Genomic DNA, 12,232 nt, shown 5'->3' on the forward strand with positions numbered 1-12,232 from the left:
TTGAGTGGATTATGATTTGAGAAATTATTGGCATATTTTGACTTTCAAACATGAATATTATATATTCCCAATACTAAATTCATAATCAGGACAATTATGCATGTGTTTAGATAAAAAAAAAACAAATTGAAGTAATAACTTTTTCAATTCAATGATTAAATCGAGCTATGTGTAAATAAGATCCTTTCAATATAATGAGCTGCACAATTACCTCCCGAGTTGTTCTAACCCAAGCCGCAGAGGTCGAGAATAAAAAAATATAGATATTAAAGTAAATTTGTCCTTCACCATAGTGGAGGTGAGCAAGATTCTACCCTCGAGAAAGTATCATTTCTTAGGTAGCTCTCAGACAACACATCATGTTAACCATGAATTAGAGTTTCACGAGCATAAAACTTTTCATTTTTGTAAGAATGTGCAAGAATTTAAATTCTCGCCTCATTTTTTGAGCACGAAGCTTTTTTTTTTCTTAAAGAATGTGCAAGAATTTAAATTCTCGCCTCATTTTCTTATATAAATAAAGAATTCAAAGAGAAAAATAGCGATCCAAGTCATCTTCGCCTCCTTTGGACAAGGAGAAAAACCCTTGACACTTCTCAAGAAGGCTTTACCTACTAGAAGAAATGAAGCCCCCTATCTTTAATAATATGGTTTATAGATCTAGCCTAGGATGTGCTTAAGGACAAATCTAAGTTCAAAACTCAACTCATAATCAAATACTATAGTTTGGATTAAAGCCAACTTTGTGGAAATAAGATTGATCTATTTTGAGCAAATTTAAAATAATTAAAAGCAAGTCTATTTCAACAACATATAATGTAAGATATCACCTAAAATCATATGAGCAAGCAAGATAATGTTGGGACAAGTTTGAAAATAAGTTCTAATATTAAGTTAATCATTAAGAAAATTATGCTATTTTTTAACTTAAAAAAGACAAATTGAAATAATATCCCTTTCAATTCATTATTTAAATCAAGTTATTTGGAGATAACATACCTTTTATTGAAGTAATAAATGCTCTTAACGACTTCTAAGTACCTCTGTACCTAGCAGAGAGGGAGGGGGCGCGGGAGGGAGATCAGAACATCGCAATGGCGATCTCTGCACAAAACCTTCACCGACTTTCGAATCCAAAACCTAACTCATCCCTCCGATCTTCTCTTTTCCTAACACTCGTCGTCTTTCTATCCCTCACCGCCGGCACCCTCTTCCTTGTACCCTTCCGCAACCCCGCCTCCACCGCCTCCGCCTTCTCATTCTCCTCCGCCACCACCATCTCGCCGGATAGATACTTTCTCAACTTACGATTCCCTCACCGACGCGTCCTTGCCGTCAAATCCGACCCCCTTCGAAACCGCATCGACCAGATCCGGAAGCAGGCAGCCGATCACGGTAGTCTCTCTTCTTCCTACGCTTCCTACGCCCGCAAGCTGAAGCTCGAGAACTCCAAACAACTGCGCCTCTTCGCTGAGATCTCACGCAACTTCTCCCTTCTCATTTCCGACCACCGGCATCTCCTCGACCCCTCTAACCCTATCGACGAGACCTCCCTCCGTCGCTTCGAGCGCGATGTCAAGGACCGCATACGTACCGCTCGGACTCTCATCGCCGACGCCAAGGAGTCATTCGATAACCAGCTCAAGATCCAGAAGCTCAAGGACACGATATTTGCCGTTAATGAGCAGCTCACTAAAGCGAAGAAGCAGGGCGCCTTTTCGAGCTTGATTGCGGCCAAATCAATCCCTAGGAGTCTTCACTGCCTCGCAATGCGGCTAATGGAGGAGCGGATCTCCCATTTCGACCGCTACGCTGATCCGGAATCACCTCCGCCGGCACTTGAGAACCCTCGGCTCTATCACTATGCCATCTTCTCTGACAACGTTCTTGCTGCTTCTGTTGTTCTCAATTCGGCCGTTAAGAACGCTAAGGAGCCGTCGAAGCACGTGTTCCACGTCGTCACCGATCGAATGAATCTTGGTGCGATGCAGGTTATGTTCAAGCTCAAGGACTATGCCGGTGCTCATATAGAGGTCCGCGCATTTGAGGACTATAAATTTCTCAATTCCTCTTATGTTCCTGTTCTCCGGCAGCTTGAGTCGGCAAACTTGCAGAGGTTTTACTTTGAGAACAAGCTTGAGAATGCTACCAAGGACACAACAAATATGAAGTTTAGGAACCCTAAGTACTTATCGATGCTTAATCACCTAAGGTTTTATCTTCCGGAGATGTATCCTAAGCTGCACCGGATTCTGTTCTTGGATGATGATGTAGTGGTACAGAAGGATCTGACTGCATTGTGGAAGATTGATATGGATGGGAAGGTGAATGGAGCTGTCGAAACTTGCTTTGGATCGTTTCATCGTTATGCACAGTACATGAATTTCTCACACCCGCTGATCAAGGAGAAGTTTGATCCGAAAGCCTGTGGATGGGCTTATGGGATGAATTTCTTTGATTTGGATGCATGGAGGAAAGAGAAGTGCACTGAGCAGTACCATTACTGGCAGAATTTGGTAAGTCTCTTGTAAAATAGATGTTGTCGCTAAAGGTGGCTTTTTTCTTTTCTTTCTTTTTTATTGTTTGATAATGTGATTTCCTGGATTTGCATTGATGCCAAAATTTCAATGAGGAAACTATGAGAAAGAGAGAAGGTATGGTGGTGGAAAATTGGTTTGTGTGATTTTGGAATGAATAGGTGAGGGTGGACGGTTGAAGATGCTCCAATAAGAGATAAAGTTGATATATAAGGTATAGAGAAGAAGGTTTAGACTAATGATAAAAGAAGAGTTGCATAAATTAGAATTACACCTTATGTTGCGTTCCTTAATAATGATTGGAGAAGTGGAATTATGATCAATTTGAACATATATGATTTATGTAAGAGGGAATTTGCATGCATGCCACACAATTTTTATGTATATCAATATCTAATGGCCAAACTTAGATATTTACTTATATAAACGTTACTTTCGCAATCATTATATAAACGTTACTTTCGTAATCATATCAAAACTTATGCATGAAAAGATGTCTTTTTTTAAGAAGAAATCATATTAATGGTATTTTTAACTTGATGGTGAAATTTTAAGTGTTATTCAAGTACATAATAAAGTCTAGGATTTAAATTTGTATATACATAAGATATATGTGGTAATAATGTGAATTCCCTTATGTAATATGATTGTTGCTATTTTATTTTTTGAAAGAAGACTTATTACTGAGTAAAAATGTTCATTTATTTGCAGAGGAATCAAAATATAGTTGTATTATTCAGTTTTGATGATGAAGCTAAGTGTTCAATTGTACATGTTTTACATTGTGACAGATTGCTTTAAATTGAAGCTTTTCTACTTTGATATGGAATAGCTTATTTAAATTTTGATATAAAGTTCCATGCTGCATAGTAAAATTTTGTATGCTAAATAACTTTTAGGATTTTGTCTTTAGGTGAAGTTAGTGAATTAAAATAAAATCACTTCATAGCCTTATTTCTTTACAAAATTTATAACAAAGAAAATGCCATCATTTTGACCGCATTGTTTTCTAGTGAACAAAACAACTCCTTAAGTCATATGTATTTAAACATAAAGATTTAAACTTTACTTTTTATATTTATGCCACCGAAATCTTTCATATCATATCAAAAATATCACTATTTTAACTTTTAAAAAGTGAAACGTATTTTTTTATGCGCAGGGAAGGTGGCAAATATGTAAAAATTAAAGTTCAAGTATTTGATATGTAAATATGTTGGAATTGAGTGATATGCATGTTTCTCTTGTTGAGAAAATTAGGGCGAAGAAAAACAGTAATCGACACAATTCCAGAAGAACACAGAGATTTAACGAGGTTCGGCAAAGATGTCTTCATCCTCGGGAGCAGAGCGACGACCTCCTTTTCAATATTCAGAAAAGATTACAAAATACAATATTCAGCTCTCTCAAAGACCTAGTATTACAAACAGTTCTATTTATAATCCTAGAGTAAACCCTACAGTACAATATGTAATTCCCAAATTACCCCTGTACCGTATAGCGGGGCGTTGACCCAACACCCCCAACCCACATAACTTAGTGCTATCATACATCTTAATTCTGACTTCTCCAATACCAACAATATTGCAACATCTATCATCACCTAGATAAACTGAGTCAGATTTAGTTGACCTATATGAAGTAAACCACTCTCTGTTAGGTGTTATGTGATAAGGACATCATGAATTAAGAATCCATGCATCCGTGAACTGAGTAGATGAAACTGAAAGTATATCGTCATCACTTCAATCTGAATTGTCACTCAGCACCGCATTTACGGACTTCGATGATGCATCACCTTTCTCCCCAGTTTGCTTCTTGAGTTTTGGACAATCTCTCTTTATATGACCTAACTTCTTGCAATTGTAGCAATGAATCATCTTTTTGTCTTTGGACTTGGATCTAAAATTTTGCCTTCTAGAACCCTCAGTTTTTTTCTTCCTTTCACGATTCTGATTACCCTTCACATATAAACTGTCGCCCTGAGAGCTTTCCCCTGCATTCTGTTTCCACTGGTTGTGAGTTAACAATGCTGCAGTAATCTTATTAACATTTATAGTTTCTTTTTCATATGTAAGAGTAGTCACCAAATGTTCATAGAAAGAAGACAGTGAACACAATAGAATCATTGTTCGGTCTTTATACTCAATAGTCACATCAAACCGTGATAAATCTGTTATTATCTGATTGAAGCCATTAACATATTGCGTCAGATCAGAACCTTCTTGTATCTTCAACCCATACAGTTTTTGCTTTAGATACAATTTATTCACCAGAGATTTAACCATAAACTGAGTTTCCAATTTTTTCCATACATCCCCTGGAGGTTTCAGATTCATTACGTGATACATAACCTAATCTGCCAGACATAAGGATATAGTTGCTGCCGCTCGTTGTTGCAATTCTTCCCAATCTTTATCCTCATGACATTTGGTTTTACTTCCCGCAAAACTTTCAAGATTCTCTGTTGAGCCAACAGATCTTTTACTCTTGTTTGCCACAATCTGAAGTTACCAGTTCCATCGAACTTCACCACATCGAATTTTGCACCAAAAATTGTCATTTGAAATTGATCGTGTAACAAATTAATCTACAATTGCTTGCTCAAAATATTTCTCAAATAAGGATTTAAAAAATTCCCTTAATTAAGTTTTTTTTTTGAAAAAAAAATAAAATTTGAAATAAAAAAAAAAGTTCCTCTTCGCTTCCAAGAAAAGAAATAAATATTTTCTTTATTTCCTCTCTTTATTCAGCAAAGAAAATCCTTAATTAAATTTACTTAATTTGATTTAAAGCAATTTAATTAAAAAGTTTTCCTTTTTGCGCCTTCCAGCAAACGAAATCGGAGGGGAATATTCCGCTAGATTTCTTCACTTTTCCAGTTTAGGAATATAATATTACTGTGTCTTTTCTTTCCATGAAATCCACGGCAATTCCTTACTTTCCAAGGAATTAATTATTCCTTCCAGCAAGGAAAAATTGCAACTTTCCTTTTCCTCCGGCCAAATTCTCCAGCACCTCCGCGCAGGGAAGGAAAGGACCGAACTCCTTTCCGCAAAAGGCTCCCAGCTGGAAATCTTCTCCGCAAGCAGCGCCGAAACCTCCGCGGTTCTCTCCCGGCGTTCCTCTGCGTCCCGCGAACAGTTCTCTCCCGGCGTTCCTCTGCGTCCCGCGAACAGTGCGTCCCGCGAACAGTGCTGCTCCTCGCGTGCCTCGATCCTTCCGCTCTCCTAGTCCGAACTCCCTCTGGCGATTCCTTCTCCCTGGTCCGCCTGACTTCCGCGATTCCTTCGCGATTCTTTCCCGAGCAGCGTCCTCCCAAGCCGAACAATCTCCCAGCAGCCAAGCTCTCTATCACGATCCGCTTCCCTGAGCAGAGCCGCGATCGAGAGTCCTGTCGCGAACTCCCTCTCCTTCGACAGAGATCGCGGTGTCCGAGAACCTTGGCTCTGATTCCCTCTCCTTCGACAGAGATTGCGGTGTCCGAGAACCTTGGCTCTGATTCTCAAAATCTCGCCGCCGAATTCCTTCTTGCGCCGATGAGAATTTTCTTCCCCTCGAACCTTGGCTCTGATTCTCAAAATCTCGCCGCCGAATTTCTTCTTGCGCCGATGAGAATTTTCTTCCCCTCGAATCTTGGCTCTGATACCACTTGTTGAAAAAATTAGGGCGAAGAAAAACAGTAATCGACACAATTCCAGAAGAACACAGAGATTTAACGAGGTTCGGCAAAGATGCCTACATCCTCGGGAGCAGAGCGACGACCTCCTTTTTAATATTCAGAAAAGATTACAGAATACAATATTCAGCTCTCTCAAAGACCTAGTATTACAAACAATTCTATTTATAATCCTAGAGTAAACCCTACAGTACAATATGTAATTCTCAAATTACCCCTGTACCGTATAGCGGGGCGTTGACCCAACACCCTCAACCCACATAACGTAACTTTCCGATTTGGACAGATTCTTCCGCTTCGCTCCGCTCTGCTCCGCTTCGTTCCAGCGTCTGTCCCTATATGATATATGAGTCATACCATAACATCTCTTCCTTTGTTATTTGTTATGAAATAGACCAAATTAGACCAGCTCTATGCTTCCCGCTGAAGTTCCTCTTGGGTCCAATCTTTTCTCATATTAAAAATGTCATCTTTGAAGGTCATTAAGGTTAATTTATTTTTGCAGAATGAGAATCGTACCTTGTGGAAATTGGGGACTTTGCCTCCAGGTTTGATCACCTTTTACTCGACCACAAAGCCTCTCGACAAATCCTGGCACGTGCTCGGACTCGGCTATAATCCAAGCATAAGCATGGAGGAGATTCAGAATGCTGCAGTTGTTCATTTTAATGGAAATATGAAACCATGGCTCGACATTGGTATGAACCAATTTAAGCCGCTCTGGTCAAAGTATGTTGATTTTGACAACGATTTCATTCAGCTCTGTAATTTCGGAGCATAAAGAAGAATGAGTCATTTACAAAGCTTCTCTGCAGAGATTAAAACACACAGATGGAATTATTTGGTATGCATTTATTACTTTTGTTGTCTGCTGCAAATATTTTTAATGAAATATTAGCTCATATTCTATCTTAGAAATGAATGACATAAGACTTCTGTAATCTCCACAGAGCTATTTACTTTTTTTTATAGCAGCTTCTGTTGTTCTTGCTTCATAACTGAGCTTTATAACCATCTTACCCTGTGAATGAAATCCGTTGTCGTATTTCTATGAAATATATTTAAAATATTGGTAATCATGGTATTTTTGGTGTGATGTTAAAAAAATGAGTATTATGTTTGTAAATATGAAAGTTTGGGTGTTATATATGTAAATATATAAAAATTGTGTGGCATGTATGTAAATGTTCCAAATATATATCCTCATTTGATAAATTACATTCTGCACGTTCTATCAGTTCTTAGAATAATGTTCTTTACGCCCTCTTACTCTCTGGCTTCGGAGAGAATATTATGTGTGGAGTCTGGAGGCATTCGGACTTTGTGTACATCATTGTTGTATATATTGAACAGATTGTCGTACAACATGTGCAACCTCATTGTATACAAAATACGTATATATTCGAACTCCACCCGTAATTTTATTTTCCTTTTCCTAAGTGTGAGATCACCTGTGTTTTATGTTTTATGTTGATAGTCCAGAAAATGTTAATGTTCTAACTTGTGCATTCTCGCGAGTCATAAAACCAATAGTTAAATGCTGTAGTGTTAACATATAAAAATTTATCCATACGTTTGGAATTTTTTTTCCTACTAAATAATAGCTGTTGTGGTTTGCCACTAAATTATTTTGGAAGATTTGCATACATGCATGATACCGCGCAATTCCTCTTCACGTGCATGTCTAACACCTAAACTTCAATTTTTACGTTCATATCATCTTATTTATGCATGAAGATGTATATTTCACTTCTTAAAAGTTAAAATTATGATATTTTTATTTGATATGAAAGTTTTGAGTAGCGTAATTCTAAAAGGTAAAGTTTAGATGTTAGGTATGTAAATAGGTATGATTTGGCCGGTATGTGTGTAAATGCCTCAATTATTTTTTATTGAAGATTCATTTAAAGAAGGGTTTTTTTTTAATCCTATTAATGTTGAAACCTGGATAGTTTGTGACACAACTATGTTAATGGAGATACTTCCGCCCCAGCCGACGGGAGAGCCAATCCTGCAGACGACAAACAGTTCTAAGGAGGACCAGTCTGGACCCTCTAGACTCAGCCAGACCAGCGGGCAGCCTGGCCAAGTTAGCTGGCTCAGCCTTGAGAAGCGGAATCCCTAGGAGATGTTATGGACTGTTCAGACTCTCACGATTCGAAGTATTCATTATCTAGAAATATCTCCATCTTTTTCTTCTTATGCATGAAATCCATCACAACCGTCACCCACGATTCAAAGACCTCCATCCGGCCTGCACACCCAAGATTCAGGCGTGGAGAATTTCTCCATCGATGTGGTTGCTTGCGTCAACAGCCTTGTGAAGAATGTCTTCCGAAGGGGAAGACGACGAGATTGGCGCACTAGAATCCGGAAAGCCGGCCCTTGGAGGACAAGAGACAGGTTTTCTCAGTGATAAATGTGGACTCGGTACTGGACAAGGCTGGAGCCAAGAGACGGGTTTTCTCAGCGATAAATGTGGACTCGGTACTGGACAAGGCTGGAGCTGAGAGACAGCTAGTTCCGGTGAGTGGAGATGATCTTGCATGCGAAGATCAGGCCGACGGTGGACTCGAAGAAGCGCAACAATTGATTATCGTGCGGGATTTTACGAGATCGAAAAGAGATACCGGCAGGAGGATTCAAAATCAACAGATTACGACGATCGATGCGAGTAATCGACAAGAAACTACTGCTGAAATTTGGTGATATATTAGGTGAGACCGGGTGGATCGACGGGAGATATCTGTGGGATTTTTCAGTGATCTGCGGGATGGATTCAAACGATCGTTGAGGGGCGAGCAACTATATCCGACTGAAAGGTTTAGGCAATCGTTAGAAAGAAGGTCGATCGGGGGAGTGGCTTTCCTATCGATAGGAGCAAGGTGGATGAGAGCAGTCTAGGTAGATGACAGAAAAAAGGAGGGAGACGCTACAAGCAGTTCGGCTGGCCGGCGGCCAAGAAAATTTTGTAGTCTAGTGTTGGCGCAACACATTGAAAGAAGTAGTCGCCAACGGTGAAGGCACAGCAAGGGCTTTGTTTTTCGCCTGCGAGGAGCGATCGAAGGAGATAGTTTTGAAGGAAATGTGTTTGGTTCAAGGGGTGGAGGAAGAAGCCTCAGACGTCTGCCTAGCAGGGATTTGTTTAAGAGCTGATTTGTGGCTTCCGGGATGTTGTGGCTTGGTTGCTGACAGAGAGAGCTGGGGTGGCTGATTAGTGAAGTGGTCGGTCGGTTATAGCTGTTGATTTCGAATCCTCCTGCCGGTATCCCACGGGACGAAGATCATAAAACTTGTCCTTTATATATAAGATAGGAGGGGCAAAACATTATAAAAATGATGACATATTTAACATTGTTTTAGAGAGAAGCAAGGGACATTTTAGTATTTTTTTTTATTTATTTCGATAGTTGATCATTTCGAGATCGATGCAGACTTTCATATCCATGTTTGTTGGTCTATTGAAATGAGGTGGCCGAGTGGGAGAGTTTGGTTGGTTGACTACTAGATTGCCTCGAGATCTAGGCATACCATTTTTGAGTGTGCACGTGCCATTTTGATGTTATAAAGTTCAAATTTTGGGGAGTGAGTTCTAAGTAACAATCATTTGGCCTATTTTCATTTGCTCAACATTTTTTAAATGGATAATTTTACCAATTGTTTAGATAAACATTGCCAAAAAATTTGTCTAATATAAGCGGAATTTTTGGATATATATATATATATATATATATATTTTGTGTGCCGGTTGTCGTGACTTTTTGGTTGGCATCTGCGAAGTCTGTTCCAACTCATTGGGGTCACAGGTTCGAGCCCGCCTGAGTACATCTATCTTGCACCCGCTATTTTTCAACATAAGCTGAAGCCAAACATAAACAACATATAATATTACCAAGTCAAGCCAATCTATGATATACTCGGCTTATATCATAGATTGGACTTGACTTGGTAATATTATATGTTGTTCATGTTCGGCTTGAGCTTGTGCCTTGTTTAAAATTTTAAATACTTAAACTTGATTTACACTTAATTTATTTATGTCAAGTGAATAAGTATTTAAACAAGTAAATAAACAAAAACTAAAATTTCAAACATGTGTTTTAGTTTTTATATAAAATTTTTAAAAATTGATTTTGTAAATCTAAATTAACAAAGCAATTGAGTAAATTATGAATTAGAATCTCTTTATTTATACAAATTAAATAAGAAAATATATTTGTTTAAGTAATTTTTTTTATATCATAAATAAGAATTAGTGTTTGTACTGCATAAGTTTCAGACACGAGATAACAGATGATTGGGGCTGAACGGGAGGGAAGAAGTGACAGTTGCAAGCAATAGGGATTACGATTTAATATATTTTTTCTATTGATTTTAATTAATTTCAGTAATAAATAATCAAAATTTAATAAACATTTAATAAGCCAATTTTAATATACCAATTTTTGTGTAATTATTTTATAATTAATGAATATGAATATAAATGTGTGTGCGTGTTTGTTGTAAAGATAACTAAAAATGATAATGAATTAGGTTAATTTTTTTAAAATTGGGTTAATTAATAAATATATATTAATAAAATAAATATATAAGTAATAATTAATCATAAAATATTATTGATATAATATGATTACTATTAAATAAGATTAAGATAACATAAATTTAGTTGATCAAATTTTATGTAAATAATTTATCATATATGATATGAACTATCGTTAAATTTAATATCGAGTATTTAATAAGTTTTTTTAACAACTAACACGCTTGTTCATGAAGATATAAAAATAAGTTAATAACATATTCATATTTAGTTCATTTAACCTTTGAAATTATAAAATTTGGTGGCGTTTGAAAGTAAAAAAAAAAAACAAACCTTCAAGCATGTTGAAGTGTTCAAATTTGTTTATTTATAAATTTAAACAAACATGATCGTGTTTTAATCAAACCGACTTCGAGTTGTTCATCGAGTACATTGGTTCATTAACAGCTCTCATGGCTTTTTAAAACTATTTTGTGAATGGGCTATAACACATGATTCTTATTTACTTACATATATCCACAACTTTAAATTTCATATTTGCGTAACACTCAAATCTTTACCATCACATCAAAAAAGGTGTTTGCTCGTAAAGGCGGTGGAGTGATACATTAGCATCTTAGTGTTGTACGAAAAATCAGTGCACATATGGATGAAAAAATTGACAGAAATGACAACATGAGTTCTTACTTGGAAAACCCAAAGGGGAATAAACCATAAGGACTAACACGGTTAAAATTGTTCCACTATGTTGGTATTAATTACAAAATTTTACCAACCCTTGAATAGCCAGAAACAACATTTGGCGAGCGGATTGTGACTTTCAATGGGAAAGTGGCGGTGACCTAGTTACAATGAAGAAAAGCCTGCAGCAGAGGTCGAGTGCCAGAAATTTTGATGTCAGCATTAATAGTAGCGTGACGACGGTGATGGTCGGGCAACAGAGGTCTGGTGGTGGGGATGCTTTGTCAGGTGGTGATGGTAGTGGTCCAGCATCGGCAATGGTGGAGGTCGGGCAATGACAGTCCAGTGGTTGTGTCGATCAAATTGTGGTGGTCGGTGGTAGCAATAATGATCTAGCAGTGGCGGTGATCGGATGGCGGCGGCCGAGCAATGATGGCTGGGCGGTAGCTGCTTTCATATGGATTTGGTCGGGCAATGGTGGTCAGGCGATGTCTACGACTTGACGGCGGGGGCAGCTGCCTGATGGTTGTAGTTGGGTAATGGTAGTCCGACAGTGGCAGCGGTTCTACAGTCGTGGTTTGGCAATGGCTCGACCGCAATGGCCACATAACGGTGGTTTAATGATGGTGTTGAATCGATGGTTATGGCTTGGCAGCGACGACGATGACGACAGCTAGTTGGTGGCGGTCCGATGGTGGTCGGAATTTTCAAGAGCTTGGGTCTCTTTAGCTTTCTTTTTGCCCCAAGTCTCCTTTCATGAAGGGAAAGAATGTCTATTTATAAATTTTGTGACAT

The 12,232-nt window shown here is 38.1% G+C and overlaps 1 protein-coding gene across 2 annotated transcripts; it reads left to right on the forward strand.

Moving 5' to 3' along the window:
• The first annotated feature begins 1,016 nt into the window (after positions 1 to 1,016).
• On the forward strand, positions 1,017 to 8,662 carry LOC110018902 (galacturonosyltransferase 8). 2 transcript variants are annotated; one of them, XR_002293404.1, is made up of 3 exons: positions 1,017 to 2,516; positions 6,722 to 7,060; positions 8,169 to 8,662. XR_002293404.1 is itself a non-coding variant. In XM_020716377.1 (2 exons), exons 1-2 carry the CDS (start codon positions 1,095 to 1,097, stop codon positions 6,995 to 6,997), a joined length of 1,698 nt encoding a protein of 565 aa, XP_020572036.1. In that variant the 5' UTR covers positions 1,017 to 1,094; the 3' UTR covers positions 6,998 to 7,187. The 2 variants fall into 2 exon arrangements, 1 of the variants encoding a protein (XP_020572036.1); XM_020716377.1 differs by lacking the exon at positions 8,169 to 8,662 and having other exon boundaries at positions 6,722 to 7,187.
• The last annotated feature ends 3,570 nt before the right edge of the window (positions 8,663 to 12,232 follow it).

This window comes from Phalaenopsis equestris, unplaced genomic scaffold (genome assembly GCF_001263595.1).
Source record: "Phalaenopsis equestris unplaced genomic scaffold, ASM126359v1 Scaffold000036, whole genome shotgun sequence".
NCBI classification, from domain to species: domain Eukaryota; kingdom Viridiplantae; phylum Streptophyta; class Magnoliopsida; order Asparagales; family Orchidaceae; genus Phalaenopsis; species Phalaenopsis equestris.

What these genes read in the sequence shown, in the direction of transcription:
- LOC110018902 (XM_020716377.1), top strand. Translation starts at nt 1,095, where the DNA reads ATGGCGATCTCTGCACAAAACCTTCACCGACTTTCGAATCCAAAACCT. An exon ending in ACCATTACTGGCAGAATTTG is followed by an intron (nt 2,517 to 6,721) that starts GTAAGTCTCTTG and finishes TTATTTTTGCAG; the next exon opens with AATGAGAATCGTACCTTGTG.